Here is an 18,149-nt window from a genome sequence, read left to right as displayed (position 1 = left end):
CTGAGAAGAACTCCTCCCTCCTGAGGGTGGGGCTCCCAGGCAGGAACCGGCCAGGAGGAAGGGCCCAGCCAACCTGCCTGGTGTTAACCTGCCAGCACCGTTGATGATAAAGCTGCAGGGGCTCCAGAGAGAATTCTCCCCTTGGGCGCTCACAGGAGACTCCAAGTCATTGTGACCCACTGAATTCATGGCCCCCGGGCCCAGCTTCTGGTGCTTGGAGAGACCGTCTGCAATCCTTCAGGCCTCACCCACAGCTCAGGGGAACGAGGCCAGGGTGCATCTCAGGGTCACTTCCTTTCTGATTCCCGGCTTTGCGTATGCTGGTTCCTCTGCCCAGAACATCAGCCTCTCTACACCCCACCGTGGCATTTTATTCATCGATTCTTCCAACTCAACACAACCATTCTGAGCAGAGGAGGGAGAAACAGTGAGAAACTACGCAGCCATGAACGAGGAACGGGGCCGTTCTAGCTGTTCTTCGGCTGCGGAAAGAGCGGCACCAGCGAGGCAGGCGGAGCAGGAGCCTCCTGGGCACTTGGTTCTCAGTAGATCCAGGCTGTGACCCAGCAGGTCACGGTGGGGCCTGTCCTCCTTCGTTTCCGACAGACTCAGGGGGCTGCTGGTGTGACATCAGTGGTGCAGCAGTACAGGGAATGCGGTGTGATCCTGCTTCTGTAAAAACTGCATACATATGAAAAACAGAGAAGAAACACTGAACTATAGTAGTGGTTACCTCTGGGTGGGAGGACGATCAGAAGCTTGATTTTTGCAAGAAGCTTCACTATCCTCATTAGGAAAAACAGCCCAGCCATGATGGCACCCCCTAGGCAGGCATTTTCAAACTGCGCCCCCTCCCCAAACGAACGGCTCTACCCCAGGCTTCATCTCTGCTCTCGGGTTCCCGGAGCATAATAACGGGCTGGCTGGGAGCGGCTGCTCAGGATGTGCATTGTGCATAGCTGATGCCCCAGCTGGCCGGAGGGCTGTCATCATTGGCGTCCTCAAAGCAGCGGTGTAATGAGTCTCCTCAGCGCCAGGCCAGGGCCATGCCCGTCACAGGCACTCAGATCCATCCTTATCCCCATTACCCAGATTAGATAACTGAGGCTTGGAGACCTAGAGGGACTGCATCATACAGCTTGTCTAAGACCCAGGCAGGCTCCTGGGGGAGGGCCTGCTTCTTCCCTCTGCCCGCCTAGAAAAATCTCTCCCCTGCATGCCCACGTGTGTCACTTGCTTATCTCCTCAGGCCTCTGCTCAAACTTTTACCCTCACCAATAAAACTATTTAAAAAAAAAACAACTTTTACCTTACCAGAGGCCTCCTCTGACCATCCGATCACACAATAGCAGCACTACTGCTTCCAACCTCCCCAGCTCCCTGCTTCCCAACGCACTCAGCACCACGTGACAGTCATGTTCATTAGCTTATTTGTTTTGTTTCTCTTTTTCCACTAGTCTATAAGCCACATGTGAGTAAGGACTTCTTGTCCATTTTTCTCCCTGCTTTATCTCTGGCATCCAGTATAGTGCCTGGCTCAATAAAAATTTATTAAATGGATGAATAAATGATACTCCGATCCACAGGCCACTGCTCTCCCCACTTTGTCCCTGCCCTATGTATAATAATAAAAGCGTAATATGCTAATTAGACAGACAGCCGAACGACCTTCTGGACGTCCTTCCAGACAAAGCCGAAACTGGGATTGCAAGGGCCGAGGCAGGGATCGAGCCCCTTGCACGAATTTCGTGCATCAGGCCTCTAGCTCAGCCGTGGGCAAACTACGGCCCTTGGGCCGGATCCGGCCTGTTTGAAATGAATAAAAATATTGAAAAAAAAAAGACCGTACCCTTTTATGTAATGATGTTTACTTTGAATTTATATTAGTTCACACAAACACTCCATCCATGCTTTTGTTCCGGCCCTCCGGTCCAGTTTAAGAACCCATTGTGGCCCTCGAGTCAAAAAGTTTGCCCACCCCTGCCTAGCTTATGCATAGGAAACGATCCACTGACCCCCAACAGCACAGGATGGGCTGGCCTCCCTTTCCTAGCCTCCTTGTAGGGAGTCCAAATTAGGTTCCTCAAATGCAGAGGTGATGGCCAGGCCCGGGGCCCCGCGGCCTCTTTGTGTGAAAGGAATAAACAGGTAGGGTTGTAAGAGTCCCTGATTCAAATCCCACTGTCTTACCACCACGATGATGAGTTGGGGCAAAATCTACTCCTCTCAGGACAGGAAGTCCCAACTCTCCCGAGAATGGCCTTCTAAGTGGCGGGCCTCTGCACCTGCTGGTCCTTCAGCCTGGCATGCTCTCCCCCGATCTGCCTGTAGCTGTGTCTTCTCCTCATTTAGGGCTCTTCTCAAAAGTCACCTCCTCCGAGAACACCCCCCCCCAACACTCCTCCCAGGCTGACGTGGACTCTGTGCACCCACACAGGACCTCTTTTCACAGCCTCTTTCTTTCCTCCATGGCCCTTAGGATAAACTATCTTCACTTTTGCTCTTTCATTGACCTGTTTGGTCATTTACTGTCTGCCTGCCACCTGGATGTGAGATCTAGGACAGTCTTGTTCACGGCTGTACCTCCAGGGCCCAGGACAGGCCTGGCTTACAGTAGGTGCTCAGAAGACTGTGACCTTGGAGGAGGCCCATCCTCTCCCCAAGCCTCAGTTTCCCCATCTGTAAGATGGAGTGAGGCAGTCATGACCACTGTCTAAGAGGCCCTGTACTTGGCGTGAGACCCTCTACCATTCCCAGAAATGGTATCTTTGGTGCAGCATCCGCGCCCCCAGACGCTACACAAGCGCCCCGAAACCCGCAGAAGGAGAAAACTACAATCCCCACAGTGCCGCTGACGGCGCCTGCGCACGGCCGCCCGCCTGCACCGCCGCGGGCGCCCTCTGGCGGCAGATCGCTGCAGCGCTCCCGGAGGGGAGGCGGGCAGCGGCGCAGGCAGTCGGAGCGCGCGGCTGCGGCGGCGGAGCCAGAGCCGGGAGCGGGAGCCGCGGCCGGATCGCAGCCCGCGGGGCCCGCCGCAGCCATGGGTAACCGTGGCATGGAAGATCTCATCCCGCTGGTCAACCGGCTGCAGGACGCCTTCTCCGCCATCGGCCAGAACGCTGACCTCGACCTGCCGCAGATCGCCGTGGTGGGCGGCCAGAGCGCGGGCAAGAGCTCGGTGCTGGAGAATTTCGTGGGCAGGTAGGAGCGGCGCGCCTCGGAGCGCGGACTCAGACACCTGAGTCCCCTGGACCTGCGCCCCCGTCCCTGACGGCGCCACGACCTCGAAGCCCCTGGCGCTGCACCCGCGGACCGCGCGCCCCCCACCTCCAGCAGAGGGAGGCGGCCCTCACCCTCCGCGGGGGTCCCTCGGGGGAGGCAGCGCCCCCAGCTTGTCCGACCCGGCGTCAGCCCGTCGCCGCGGTATCACGCCCCCTCCTCCGCCCATCCTTTAGGGAGGACCGCGCTCCGCCAGGAGACCCTTGCACAGGGCTGTCCCCCCGCCCCCCCCCCCATGGGCACTGAGGGGCCTGCATTACTCAGCGCCTCGCTTCCACTCCGGGAGTCCCTTGGAGGGGCAGCGGCCCCGGGCAGTGCCCACCACCCCTAGGCTCCATGGAGGACAGCTCCCTCCCACCACGGGGACTCCTGGGCCGGGGCAGGGGACACCCGTCACAGCCCCCTGGAGAGGACATAGCCCCGTGGGCATCGCGGACCAGGCACAGCCTCCCTCACACACACACACACACACACACACACACACACACACACACACACACACACACCTCTGCGGCTCCGGCCTCCATCCGTGCGCAGTGTTGGTGGCGGCGGGGGGAGCGCGGGCTGCAGGATGAGGAAGGGAAGGGGGTGGGGGGAAACCGCTTCTGATTCTTTCCTGACCAGCAGGGCCCTTACTCACCGCCGCCCCTGGGTGGAGGGCGCCGGTCAGTGTCGTTCTCCCCTTGGCCCGGCAGGGATGGTAATGGAGGGAGAAGGCGGAGGACAGAGATGACTAAGACAGGGAAGCAGGGTGCCGGGGAGGGGGGAGCCATTTGCAGAACCTAATCCCGCTCCTGCCTCTGATCCCAGGAGGCGCTGGGAGGGCCAGGTGGCTGGGAGTCCGGGGCCACCGCAAAGACAGAAGGTCCTGGGTTTGGAGGGGCGCAGGGTCATGATCCTAGACTCCCCAAGAAGGAGGAGGCAGAGAGGGCTTTTGGGGGTGCTGAGAAGGAAAGAGAGAGGGTGACGCTCTCCCCAGTGCTGAAGAGCTGGATGTGGGGCTGGGCTCCCTGAGGGAGAAGGCACGAGAATCGATCTTGACCTCCCTCCCGCCCTCCCTCCCTCCCCTTCAGAAACCCAAGCTTCCTTCCAATGACCTTCATGGCCAAGGAAGAGATGGCCTGTGGGAGAGGGAGGCAGAGGCCCCTCCCTCCATCTGGGGAGAGACATCTTGGGTCCAAGCCAGGTTCTGCTGTGAAACCTCAGGCCAGTCACTTGCCCTCTCTGCGCCTGCCTCAGTTTTCCATCCCTAACGTGGCCAGTTGCACTGGATGGTGGTTCCTTCCTCTCCTGTGAGTGACCTGGGAAGCGCAGTGCCCACTGTAAGGGACAGAGAGAAGGGCCCTGACCAGCACAGTATATCTGTGGGATGCTGGAGAGCCACCGTGGGGGTGGCTGGGCCCATCTGGTCAGCAGAGGGGGCGGCCGTCTGTCTCTTGGGGATCAGCTTCCCAAGAACCCTCCTCCTGCTCACGTGACCCTAAGAGCTGCAGAGACACAGGCAAGGGACACACAGATGGGCCGCTGCCCGTGGCCAAGTAGTCAGAGTCGGGGGCCAAGGGAACCCTGAGATAATCAAGCCCTGAGGCCCTCGTGCATGAAATGACACTCATGGATATCCAGCCCTCTGCAGTGTTCAAGCTGCATCCCTGCCTTCCATCCACTGAATGTTTGCCCTGCGCCTGCTCTGTGCCAGGCCGTGGGCTCTGGGCAGGGGCTATGGAGGGGAAGGGCTCAGCTCCCACTTACTCGCCCTTCCCATGTGCCCACCCCTGCTGCACAGGATGGCTCACAGAGCCCCACGCGGCAGGTGCCATGGTGCCCGTTCTGCAGATGAAGAAACGGAGACCCTGAGGCTAGGTGCCTTGCCCAAGGTCACACCGCAGGAAGGACAGTGCCCATTAGACTGCAGAGCCCAGTTTCTAGCGTTGGCCCTGCACAGCCTCAGAGAGCCAAGCCCTGCACTGGGCACAGGCTGTCCAAGTGTGGGCCTCCGTTTTCCCCATCTGTAGGATGGGGACACTGACAGCTGCTCTGCCGCCCACCTTCCTGAGATGGTGCCTGCGGGGCTGCAGTGAGTCCATGTGTGTAAAGGCCCTTTTGTAAACACATCAGAGTGGGGTGTTGATCCTCAGGTAGGTTTGGGTGCCTGTGTGCCAGGGCAGACCCAACCGCCACCCTCTCAGAGTTCACTGTCCAGCAGAGAGAGGTGCCAGCTTTTGGCAGCACAGCAGGCCAGCTTGGCCACCGCGGTTTACTGGTGCAGTGGGGGCCCCCTCGCTGCCCTCCGCGCCCCAATGCCCTTTGAAGGCGGTCCTGCCGGAGGATGCACAGGTGTTCAGATGCAGGCCCGGGTAGAGCAGATGGAAAACCGAGGTTCCGTGGAGCCCCCAGTCAGCCCGGCCTGTTCCCTCATGGGCTCCCTGCCTTTCCAGGGCTGGGTCCCCAGACCCGTCAGCATGGTAACAGCGGCTCTGCCTCCTGGGGCTCCCCAGGGGTCAACCCCCCACGGAGAGGAAGTGGAAAGCGCATCAGAGGAAGCAGAGGCTCCTGGCAGGAGGAGGACCCTGCTGTCAGCGCTGTAATGGAGGTGGCCCGGCAGCCGCCCGGGACCCTGCTCAGACTTGTCTGGGTGTTTCTGTGCCATTTCTTCATCCCTTTTACCGAAGGGAAAACTGAGGCTGATTTGCTCAGTCATGCAGCCGACATTCATGGAGTGTCCACACGGCTCCCTGCTGGGATCCTATGGTAGAAAAGACAAAAGTCTGCACTCCAGACAGGAAGCTGAAATCGTGAGCACGGAAGCATGTCCGTGACAACTGGGAATGTGGTCAACGCTGGGGAGGGAGGAAGGGCCGCTGTCCCCGGGGAATCAGACAAGGTCTCCAGGAGGGGATGGCATCTGGAATGTGCCCTGAGGGACGAGAAGCATGTGGCTAACCCCGGAGAAGCATTCTATGCTGAGGGAGCAGCACATGCAAAGGCCCTGGGGCAGGAATAAATGTGGTGTGTCTGAAGCGCAGAAAGGAGCCAGGCTGGTGTTTGGTGAGCACAGAGGACGGCCTCAGCGAGGAGGCAGGGGCTAGATTTCCGAGGCCCTTAGGGTTTGGTGAGGAGTTGGGTTTGTTTTCATTATTACCAGAAGCTTTTAAGTGGAGTAACTTGAGCTGATCCCAGCAAGTGTGTGACTTGGGGAGTGGGCAGCAGAGGGGCGGGAGACAGATGAGAAGGCTGCTGCAGTGGCAAGAGGTGCCGGGGCCTGGACCAGGCTTTGGCAGTGGAGAGGGGGAAGGTGGGGTTCAGGACATATCCTGATTATGGGTGGGATGTGGAGGGCGAGGAAAAGGGATCAAAGACGACTTTGGCGTCGTTGGCCCCGGGTGGGTGTTGGTGCCATGAAGGGAGTACAGGGGGAGCAGGTTTGGGAGCCGGGTAAGAGCAGGAGTCTGGTTTTGGACATGTTGAGTCTGAGGTGTGGGGTAGGCAGTGTGGGAATGCAAGTCGGAGCGCAGGGGGGAGGGGGCTGGGAATATAAATTTGGAAGTCATTCTTGTCGAGTAGATGAGCTCATCTTGAGGATATTCAGACGGAGGAGTGTGCGTGGGCCCCCAGACACCCCAGCATTTCATGAACAGATGCCCGTGCAGCGCCACGAGTGGGGTGTCCTGGACAGACTTCCAGGCTACAGCGCCCAGGTCTCTCTCACTCTGGTGCCCAGGCAGGTCGACAAATGGGTAGGACCCACCCTCCCTGCCCACTTGTCCCCTGGGGAGACCAAGACCGTGGGAATGTGGCAGAAGGACCGGGAGCTCAGGCTCTGGAATCAGACCGGGGTTTCCAGCTCAGCTCTCCGCTTGCAAGCTGAGCCCACTCAGCCGCTATGTTCTCATCTGTAAAATGGGGACAGTCTAGCAGCTCCCCCACGGGATTGTGGGGAGTGTTGGGATAGTGCCGGGGAAGTGCTCCCGGGAAGACCTGGCTGAGAGGAGGTGCCAGTTCTGTTCCTGCCTGGGCATAGGTGCAGGCGGGGGGTGGGGAGGGGGGCAGAGTGGGGAGGGGATCTCCATCCAGGGTGTGTGGCAGGGGGCCTGGAGCCCAAGCGGCAGCCTGGGAGGCAAGGTTTTGGGCTTCCTGGTGACTCTGCCGGCCCTGCTCAGGTGCCGCCTCCTACCAATGCCCTCGCCCCTTCCTCCACATCTTCATCCCATCACAGCCCGGCACAGTCTCTGGCTTCTGAGAGCCCCTGTCTTGGTTAGCCCAGCCCTTCCCACTGGGGACAGCCCATCCTCACTACTTTGAAATAGACCTTAGTGGTCCCATTTCTCAGATTTGGAGACTGAGGCCAAAGAGAAATGGGGAGATAACTGAAACATTATAGGTAGATAGTCACTGACGGTAGGGGGCAGAGGGAACTGATGTCTCCTTGGCACTTGCAGCATGCCAAGCCCTCAGGGCACAGCTCTGAGCAAGCCCAACCATCCCTGCCCTCAGGGGCTCACAGCCAAGCAGGACAGACAAGCCCTAAAGCACACACGAGGAGCCTGGTATTGAGGGAGGGGAGTCATCAGGGGGCCAATGAAGGCATCTGACATTGAAGTCTGGGCCTCAGTAAAAATTAGGCCTTGGTTAGGAAAAGGAGTGACCACACCTGGGCAAAGGCCCCGGGAGCAGGGACCAGGAGGCCCCAGGGAGCTCCTGCTGCTGCCTGCGGGGCAGCCACGCTTGGCTCAGGCCTCTCCGTGCTCAGAGCATGCACCTGCCCCATGCCGAGCCATGCCTATAGCTGGACTCCTGTGCCAGCCCGGCCAGAGGACATCTCCCCGCCCCCACCCCCCACCCCAGTGGAGCTGGATGTGAAAGGTGACTCTGGCAGCCGCCATCAGCCTCTGCATCTGTTCCTGGCGCCAGGAGAATTCCCAGGCCTTGGCCAGGGTCAGAGGGTCAGAGCCTCAGGGGAGAGGACGCAGGCGAGCCGATAGGGACAGAGGGACAGGGCAGGAGTGGAGGAAGCGTCATGGACACGGTGTCCTCAGGAGTGGAACAAGAGCCGAAGCGGAGGCCCGCGGGCCACAGGTCTAAACATCCCAGTTATCAACCAAACTGTGCAGAACAATGCATTCTGCCCTCCAACCTTGACCCGAACGCCTTCATCACAACCCACAGGCTGGTCTGAATTTAGAATTTAGACCCTCGGCGTTCCGGGATGGGCTATGGAGGCTGCTCCTGTCTCTCCCCCCTCCATCCTGTCCCACAAGGGAACTCCTGGGCCCCAGGGGAACACCCAGCCCTCATATCCCAGCTCCATCCGTGGCCCCAGAGAGGATCCCCGCTTGGCCTCGGGACTGCCTCCCGGCAGTGAGGACAGCATACGGGCAGATGCTGCCATGGCCTGAGACTGCGAGAGAGGGGATGCCAGGGCTCTCGTGTGGCCTAGGAGGGGTACAGGGGGTCCCCCTGGGGTCTCTTGCTCCGTGCCCTGTGCCCATTTCACTGATGGGGAGACTGAGGTTTGGAGCAGGGAAATATTTTAGTGGTGGAGCTAATGATAAGAAAACCCAGATGTAGCTCTGGGTTGAATGACGGGAAATGTCCGTGATGGCTGCTACCTAAGTGTGGAGAGGAGCCCAGTGTGGGGGGGCGGGTGAGGGGCCCCTGACTTTGTCTCTCTGAGCCTCAGTTTCTCCCCACTGAAGGCAGGGACCCTGGTTACACCAGCCTCTCACAGCCCTGCCAGCATCAGTCAAGAGGGTGCAGATTTCTTAAACAGCTTTACTGAGGTCAAACTCACATGCCAGGAAATGCACCCGTTTTAGTGCACAACTCAAGGGCTTTGAGTATCTTTACAGAGTTGTGCAACCATCATCACAATCTAATTTTAGACACTTCCATCACCCCAGGAAAAAAACCTCGTGAGGATGCGGATTTGAAAGCCCCCGGCAGCATCCCTGGCCGGCGGTCAGCCACCCATCGGCGTTTGCCATGGTTGCTATTCGCAGTGATAACATGTTTGCCGTGGTGGCTCCGGGTGTGGGGGTGATGGTTGCTTTGTAATTTTGAAACATTTTTATGTATTTTGTGAATATTTTTATTGACTTGATTGGGGTGACACTGGCTAATAAGATTATATAGGTTTCAGGCACACAATCTATAACACATCATCTGTGTATTGTAGCGTGTGCTCACCACCCCAAGTCAAGTCTCCTTCCATCACCATTTATCTCCACTTCTGAGTATTTTTTTAAAATATCTTTTTATTGACTTCAGAGAGGAAGGGAGAGGGAGAGAGATAGAAACATCAATGATGAGAGACAATCATGGATCGGCTGCCTCCTGCACGCCCTACACTGAGCCCACAACCTGGGCATGTGCCCTGACCGGGAATCAAACCCTGACCTGACCTCCTGGTTCATAGGTTGACGCTCAACCGCTGAGCCACGCCGGCCGGCTGAGCATTTTTTAAAGGGAGACCATAAGATTTTTAAAAGGAGGGGCAAAAGAGAAATCTACTTCCATTTTGAAAATATAAAGTCATCAATACTTGGAAGGAAGGAAGGAAAGAAGGAAGGAAGGAAGGAAGGAAGGAAGGGAGGGAGGAAGGAAGGAAGGGAGGGAGGGAGGGAGGGAGGGAGGGAGGAAGGAAGGGAGGGAGGGAGGGAGGAAGGAAGGAAGGAAGGAAGGAAAGGCAATGAAGAAAGGCAGGAAGGATAGAAAGATAGAGTGGAAGGAAAGATCACAGATTTTCTTTAATAGAGAAAATGGTTGTTGTGGAGACGGCTCCGAACTTGGGAGTCCAGAGCCCTGGGTCCCAGTCCTACCCTCTCACCGCTTGCACTATGATCTTGGGCAACACTTTTCCCTTTTTTTCCCCCCCAGTTTTTTTTTTTAGTTTCAAGAAAAACGATTTTAAATATAATATAATAACGTTACATGCAGTAAACCTTAATATTTCAAGAAAAACGATCTTAATATAATGTTACATGCAATAAACATTAATATCTCAAGAAAAATGATTTTAAATATGATAATGTTACATTCAATAAACACCAATTATTCAAGAAAAATTATCTTACATATAATAATATTACAGGCAGTAAACATTAATATTTCCACTCTTTCCTTTCTGTGCCTCAGTTTCCACATCGTACAATGAGGGCGATGGTGGGAAAACTGGAGGAGCTCATCTTCAAATCATTCTTTCAGCCAACAGGGGTGCTGGGAGTGCCCGGGATATGCCAGGCTCCGTGCCAGGTGCTGGGGATATGTTGGCAAACAGGACCAGCCCCATCCCTGCTCTCAGGACAGCAGAACATGAGGGAATGCCAGAGCCAGGACTGCCCTGAAACGCTCAGGCCTCCTCTGGAAGCCCAGGGCTGTGTGGTGTGGGCGCGCCCGGCCCCGGGGCAGCAGGAACAGAGAGGGACTTGTTGCCCCCGAGGCAGCCTCACCTCCTCCCAACTGTATTTCTTGGCCCACCTCCACCCTGGCCTCCACCCTAGCTCCCTGCTTTAGAGGGCACCTCAGAGCCTGCTGGACCCCTTGTCTCCCACTTCCTGGGGCCAAGTTGGCTGGAAATATCCTGGCCCACTCTTCCAGCCAGCCCCCAGGAGCCCCGCCTGCCAGCTCCCTCCGCCGCTCCATTTGGTGACCTGGTTGTGGGAGTCCAGCCTGTGTTCTCAGCAAGTTATCAGACTTTATAGTCCTAACAGCTCCCATTTATCAGGCATTATCTTACATAAGCCTCACAGCAACCCATTTTACTGATGTGGAAACCGAGGCTCAGAGAGGTATGGTCATTTAAACCACACAGCTCCTCAGTGGCAGCTCTGACATTCAATGCCAGGCCTGTCTGACATCAGAGCCCGGGAAACAGGAGACTTTCAGGATGACCGCCACTGGGTCCACGCCAGGCCAAGCATGGTGCTCTCTGGCACGGTTTGCATTCAGCAGGATCTGAGAACCAGGGTCCCTGAGCTCTGGGCCCAGAGCTCAGGCACCGGAGTAGGGGTACCTTTCGCATGCTTTCTCCAGACCCCTCTTGGGTGGCGGTGCCGATTAAGAGGGAGCATGTGGCGTCTGGGGGTCCTGGGAGGGTTTATTTCATCCTCCCTCCTGGTGCTTCAGGTTTGAAGGCGCCGCTGCAATTGGCAAGGCGAGGCCTCCCTGGGAAACCACCATCTGCCCAGAATGAGCAGGGAGAGCTGGCATGCCACCCTCCGTCCCGCCCACACGGCCACGAGGCTGGTGGGCCCAACACACTTTTCTCTGGGCACCTGTTCTGTCCTCCCTCAGGCGAACCAGGAGTCGGGTGGGAGGTGCAGGGGCTGGAGGCTGGATCAGGCCTGAGTCCCCAGGCAGGAGGCGATATATATTTTTATTGATCTTAGAGAAAGATAGAAACATCAATGATGAGAGAGAATCATTGATCGGTTGCCTCTGCACACCCTCCCCTGCACTCCAGGAATCGAGCCTGCAACCTGAGCATGTACCCTGACCGGGAATCGAACTTGTGACCTCCTGGTTCACAGGTCGATGCTCAATCACTGAGCCACACCGGCCGGGTGTGATAGAGGACGCTTAAGCAGAGAGCTCAGGGGCAGTGTGTCCAGGTGAAAGTCTGGAGCTGAGGAGCTGCGAGGCCTCAGCTGTGCTGCCTCCTTCGCGTGTCGCCGCAGCACCCACTATGTGCTGGGCCTGGGCCTAGCGAGGGAATCCGGCAGGGAGCAAGGCACTCAGCCTAGACATGGGAGCCAGCAGGTGCTCTCCACTGCCCGTCAAGGGGGGGCTGAGAAACAGGCCTCTGGGGTCCCCTCTTAGCCACTCATCTTACCCCTGCAGCCACGGGGGGTAGTGCACGACACCCAGTTTAGATAATACTGGTTCACAGCTGAGGGCTTGAGATCCAGAGAGTGAAGCAACTTGCCCAGGCTCACCAGGCTCGGGAATGGCCAAGCGGAATTTAAACCCAGAGCCTCTGCCCGGCACTGGCCCCTAACCACTAGGCCAGCGATCCTTAACCTTGGAAGGGAGCATGAAAATCACATGGAGATAGTGTTTATTTGTGGGGGGGACCGTGTTTAAAATCCAGATTCTCTCCTCCCCTCCCCTGCACCCCGCCCCAGAAGATGCTAACCCAGCATGTCTAAGAAATGTGCATTTTAACAAGCTGCCCAGGGAATCCTGATACAGGCCTGGAGAGGGCCTCGCTTCGAGAGCCTGGGCCATGGCAGAGCTGGGGCCCCTCCGCACCCAGGCACCCCCACCCCCACCCGGCCCTGGAGATGCTGGTTGGAGGGGCTCAGCTCCCACACGCGGCCCTGCCCTCTAATCTCTCCTATAAGCTGCTTGTCCTCTAAGCAGCCCTGGGGAGCCAGTGACTTGGGCAGCCTGGCCCAGACCCCTGACCAGCCCCTTCAGCCTAGCCCGGGGCTCCCTGCACCCTCTCTGTGGCTCTTCTCAGACCCCCTACCCCTCAGGCCTGCCAGGGCTTACTGGGCCCATCTGTGTAGGCTGAGGCCTCTCAGGGAAGAGCTCCAGGGAAATTCCATGTCTCTGGGTGGGGGGTTCTCTGTGGGGAGTCCCATCCTTTCCAGCCCCTCCTGAAGTTTCCATGGCAACTACTGTTGCCATGGTATTGCTGGGTGCAGAGCTGGTGCAGAAGATGGTGGACCCCAGGCCCGCCTACCTACCCTAAGCTCTGTCAAAATAGATGTCCTATCTTCATGACCCTGGGAGATCCCAAATTCTAGGGGGTGACCCTCCCACAGGAGTCAGTAAGGGGAGGGAAAGATAGAGACAGGAAGCCCCCGGCCCCCCCCCCCACACCCCAGTTAATCATCCCTTCTCTGTGCTGCCTGGCGCACCTTCGCTCCAGCACATATCACACTGCATTGCATTATCTGTTTACTCGTCTGTCTCTCCCACCACAGTGCGCGCTCCTTGGAGTAGGAACTGTCTGACTCACCATCTCCCATCCCCAGGGCCCAGCACAGGGCCTGGCACAGAGCAGCTGCTCTCAAATATGTCCGAGATGGAACCGAATTGAATTACATAAAAAGCCAGGCCTGGCTCCTCGAGTTCAGTGAGCCACAGGGTTTGAGAGAGAAGCTCCCAGGCTCTGGGGTCCAACAGACACTTGGGTTTGAATCCTAGCCCCGCCATCCCTACCTGGGTAACCTGGGACGAGTCACTCCACATCTCTGAGCCTCAGTTGTTTCATCTGCAAAATGATAATTTCCTGCCCAGCCAGTGTGGCTCAGTGGTTGAGCGTTGACCTATGAACCTGGAAGTCACCGTTAGGTTACCGGTCAGGGCACCTGCCTGGGATGCAGGCTCGATCCCCAGTAGGGGGCGTGCAGGAGGCCACCGATTGGTGATTCTCTCATCATTGATGTTTCTATCTCTCCCTCTCCCTTTCTCTCTGAAATGAATTTAAAAATATATATTTTTTTTTAATGATAATTTCCATATCAGAGCACTGTTTTGGGGACTTGCAGTTTCAGTCAATATGAAGGCCTCCTTGTGCTAAGCCTTGTGCTGGGCACTGGGGTACAGTGTGCACAGAAGCACGCAAGCCCTGCCCTCTGAAGCTCAGGTTTGCAAAAGTGGAAAGTACTTGCCTGGCGCCTAGAAATGATGAATGAGTGCAGGATTTCTCATCCTTCTTCTTCCTCATTAAAGTGGCTGATTCCTCCCCAGTAGCTTTTAATCTCCCAGAGGAGGGGCAGGGTGAGGACAGGCCCTCCCCAGGGCTCCAAGAAGAGGCCTTGAACCCAGGAGCCTGGGCCTACTCTGTTTTCCCCAGAACTCTCTGCCCCAACCCTGGGGTGCAGGAAGCTGGGTGAATCTAGGTCAGGCTCTGGGTTGGGGGGGCAGGATACTGGGGTTCTTTCTCTGGCTCTGCCCCAGCCCTGTATGACCTTGAGTGTGTCTTTTCCCCTTCCTGGGCCTCTATGTGCCTCTCCATGAATGTGGGGGCTGAACACAGTCCCTCAGGCTCCGGCCTGTTCCCCCCTTTTCAGGGCCCTGGGGGTGCCATGACTATGGGTTCCAACAGCCTCATCCCTGAGAGGACTCCACCCTCATACTTGTGCCAGCCTGGGTGGGGCCATTGGGTGGAGAGGGCAGGGATGAGAAGAGCTGACCAGACAGAGTGAATCTGCACCCATGAGACTAAGCCGAAAGGACTGCGGAGATTGACATGCGCACAGGCAGGTGCCTGTGGTACAGACATCCGGTCCGGGGGCAGCGGGTGATTTGGGGTCCCCTCAGTCCAGTTCTTCTCAGGAGCTGGGTCTGCCTGGGACTGAAGGGCAGGGAGCCTCCACTGCAGACCTGGGCCCAGGGTCTGCTCTGTTAGATACGGGCTGTGCGACCTGAACATCTCTGAGCCTCAGTTTCCCCATCTGAAAATGGGAATAATAAGAACACCTAAGTCACAGGGCTATTGTGTGGAGTCCATGAGAGATTGCCCACAAAAAGCCTGGCATGCAGTAGGCATTAAGAAGCATGAGTTCTCCTTGCCTCCTACTTCCTCCCATCCCCCTCACCCTCAGCCCAGCCAGATGGGGCCCGGGAAGGGGAAGTGAGACGCTGCCCATCCCCACGGCGGAAGGGAAGGGAGAAGGTGTGGCTCCGTTTCCTTGGGATCCACTCTGTGGCCACTGGGCACTTATGCACGCGGGACATTCCGTGCCTCCGTTCCTTCTGGCTTGAATGGCAGTAGCTGGGTGGGGCTGACCTGAGACAGGCCTGGGGACTTGTTGGTCTTGTCTCCTGGCAGCTCAGATGCATAAATTCTGTGGCCCTGGGGAACTTGGGGAGCTCTGTTTGTCCCAAATAGCTTCTATTTCTTATATATTTAAGGCCTGTCACCTATGTCGAGGTGCGGGGGGTTCCCATATAGGTGCTGCTCCTAAGTGGGACATGCACAGGTGGTCTGGACCATCCGCTTGAGGCTTGCGCCAATACCTTCTGGTCAGACACTTTCACAGAGACAGCACCGAGATCTGAGCCAAGCCGGAGAAATTACACACAGACGAACAGATTAGATGCAAGCACACAGGGCGTTTATTTACCAGTTCCTGATGGATCTCAGACGCTGGGAAGGATCCACCCGGTGATGCTCGCTGACACACACACAGGGGTAGACGGTGCCGTTGGCTGCTGGCTCTTTCCTCGATCGACAGTTAATTGGGCAAAGTTTCGTGCTGGAAACCAAGACGTGAGCACTCACAGGTCCTCACGCTCTGGTGACAGGAGAGCTATGTGCTGGGTCCATCAGACTGTCTGGTTATATACCCCTCTGTAGGCGTGGTCTTTGTTGGTGTGTGTGTTATCAGCGGCTGCCATGTGTGGCTCCACCTGGGGTCTGTTAATCTATGGGTGTGTACAGGCTTTGGGCGTTCCCATCAGATAGGTTGTTTACCAGTACTAGTGGGGTAACAAGGGTGCATTCTTGGGTCTCACACAGTATTCCTATATCTAACATTAATTACTATAACAGTCCACACAGGGTTACATGCTTTAAGCCTTACATTCTAAGGTCCTAATATTAAGTACCATAGTGATTACTATAACACGGTTCCACTTTTCTCAGCTGCCATCTGCCCTTAGCGACCTGAGGCCCGTGGGCTAAGGTGCGCTAGGGAGCGCTAGGGGATGTCTGGAGCTCCCAGGGGCAGGACAGGTGACCTTCCTCTCACCTCTAATTCACTGCAGAGACTTCCTGCCCCGAGGATCTGGCATTGTCACCAGACGCCCGCTGGTCCTGCAGCTGGTCAATGCCTCCACAGGTAGGTGCCCTCCTCAGCCAGGCTGGCCTCTCCAGCCCCCACCCCCTCCCCAAGGAGAGGCCCAGCATCACCACTGGACTAGCTTGCCCGGTGACTGTGGGCAGGGCCCCCCTCTTGGAGCCTCAGTTCCCCATCTGGACAGTGGGGTTGACCATGCATAATGGGCAGGAGGCGTTGTTGTGCGGAGGGAGGAGCAGGCGGTGTTTGGGTTGGGGTGCTATTCCCGGTGGGAGGTGGGACTCGGGTGGGTTCCGAGCTATGATGCTCAATCCCGCCCCCTCTCCAACACCTCCACCCCCTGCCTTTGGAGCAGAATATGCCGAGTTCCTGCACTGCAAGGGGAAGAAATTCACCGACTTCGAGGAGGTGCGCCTGGAGATCGAGGCTGAGACCGACCGGGTCACCGGCACCAACAAAGGCATCTCGCCGGTGCCCATCAACCTCCGAGTCTACTCGCCGCACGGTGAGAAGGCCTGCCGGTCGGTCTCTGGGGTTCCCTGGCTCAGCCTCGCCCCTGAGGACCGTTTTCTTGGCCCCACCCCTTTGCTGGCTCCGCCCCTCCGCAGACTCCGCCCCCACAGCTGGCCTCTGAGCATCCTACCCCAAGCCCCGCCCAGCCGTGGCCCCGCCCACCCCGGCCACACCTTCCCGGACCCGCGCTTCCGCCCAGCACCTTCCCTAACCCCGCCCACCCCGGCCACGCTCCCTTGGGGGTCCTCTCCGGCCTGGCCCTGTTCCTGCATCGGCCCCGCAACGGCCCAGCCACTCGCCCTGAGCCCGCGCTCTAACCGCCCTGTCCAGTGCTGAACCTGACCCTGGTGGACCTGCCCGGAATGACCAAGGTCCCGGTGGGGGACCAACCTGCAGACATCGAGTTCCAGATCCGGGACATGCTCATGCAGTTTGTCACCAAGGAGAACTGCCTCATCCTGGCCGTGTCCCCGGCCAACTCTGACCTGGCCAACTCAGATGCCCTCAAGATCGCCAAGGAGGTGGACCCCCAGGGTAGGTGCCCACCCACAGCCAGCGAAGGCGCAAGGCCTGGCGGGGGGCTCTGAATTACCCCTTTAAACATTATGTTGGCCATTCTGTGGAGAATAAATGGGGCAGGCAGTGGGTGATGGAGGGAGTGGGTCATGGAGGGCAAGTGCAGGTGCAGACAACCCTCTCATCGCTGCCCTCCAGGTCAGCGCACCATCGGGGTCATCACCAAGCTGGACCTGATGGACGAGGGCACAGACGCCCGCGATGTGCTGGAGAACAAGCTGCTCCCGCTGCGCAGAGGTAGTCCGCCCACGCCCCTGCTCACCTCACCGCCCTCCCCCGTCAACCCCGCCCCCCCCCCCCCCCCCAAGGCTGGTTGGCCCTGACCTCGGCCCCACCCACAGGCTACATTGGGGTGGTGAACCGGAGCCAGAAGGACATTGATGGCAAGAAGGACATCACGGCTGCCTTGGCCGCTGAACGCAAGTTCTTCCTCTCCCACCCATCCTACCGCCACTTGGCTGACCGCATGGGCACGCCCTACCTGCAGAAGGTCCTCAACCAGGTAGGGGCTCAGGCCAGAATGAGACCGGGGAAAGCAGCCTGAGAACAGTCATTTAGTGTGCTTGGCGAGGGTGGCCAGCAGAGGCTAGCATCCCCATTATGCAGAGAAACACACTGAGACCCAGAAAGCAAAGGAGCTTGCCCACAGTCCCACAGTGAGGTGGCAACCGAGCTTTACTGACCTTTCCCTGTCTGGGGCCTGGGAGGGGAGCCCTGGACCCCCCAGGATGGAGAGAAGACCAAGATCTTGTGTGGAGGGTCGCACTGGCCAGGGCTTGGGTTGGGAGGCCAGGATTGGCATGGACTCGAGCTGAAGAGCTTGGTTCCTTCTGAAACGGGGAGAGGCTGGTCTGGAGATGGGGGTGGCCATCCCAGGGGCTCCCCTAGGATGTTTCACCATCTGGACTGGGACTTCAAGAGCTGAAGTGTGTGTGTGTTGACAGGAGGAAGGCAGTGGGGAATGCAGGGTGGCCTGGGGCAGGATTTGGGAGTCTGGAGGCCACAGACTTGGGTTCCAATCCCAGCTTTGTC

General features: G+C 57.8%; 1 protein-coding gene across 20 annotated transcripts in view; it reads left to right on the top strand.

Moving 5' to 3' along the window:
* Positions 1–2,917: 2,917 nt before the first annotated feature.
* DNM1 (dynamin 1) overlaps positions 2,918–18,149 on the top strand; it is a 43,402-nt gene continuing 28,170 nt past the window's right edge. For 15 of the 20 annotated variants that reach the window (XR_004971124.1, XR_004971122.1, XR_004971123.1 and 12 more), the window contains exons 1-6: positions 2,919–3,201; positions 15,997–16,070; positions 16,384–16,533; positions 16,872–17,075; positions 17,256–17,354; positions 17,459–17,619. Coding sequence is in view for 14 of the 20 variants with exons in the window: in XM_036329511.1 (XP_036185404.1) it covers positions 3,041–3,201; positions 15,997–16,070; positions 16,384–16,533; positions 16,872–17,075; positions 17,256–17,354; positions 17,459–17,619 (849 nt within the window). In the remaining 6 variants the exon portion in view is untranslated. Of the gene's footprint in view, positions 3,202–15,996; positions 16,071–16,383; positions 16,534–16,871; positions 17,076–17,255; positions 17,355–17,458; positions 17,620–18,149 lie in introns of all 20 variants that reach the window. The other 5 variants (XM_036329514.1, XM_036329516.1, XM_036329512.1 and 2 more) reach the window with 1 other exon arrangement.

This window comes from Myotis myotis, unplaced genomic scaffold, assembly GCF_014108235.1.
Source record: "Myotis myotis isolate mMyoMyo1 unplaced genomic scaffold, mMyoMyo1.p scaffold_m19_p_12, whole genome shotgun sequence".
Taxonomy (NCBI): domain Eukaryota; kingdom Metazoa; phylum Chordata; class Mammalia; order Chiroptera; family Vespertilionidae; genus Myotis; species Myotis myotis.
This window is presented reverse-complemented; position numbering and strand designations above follow the sequence as displayed.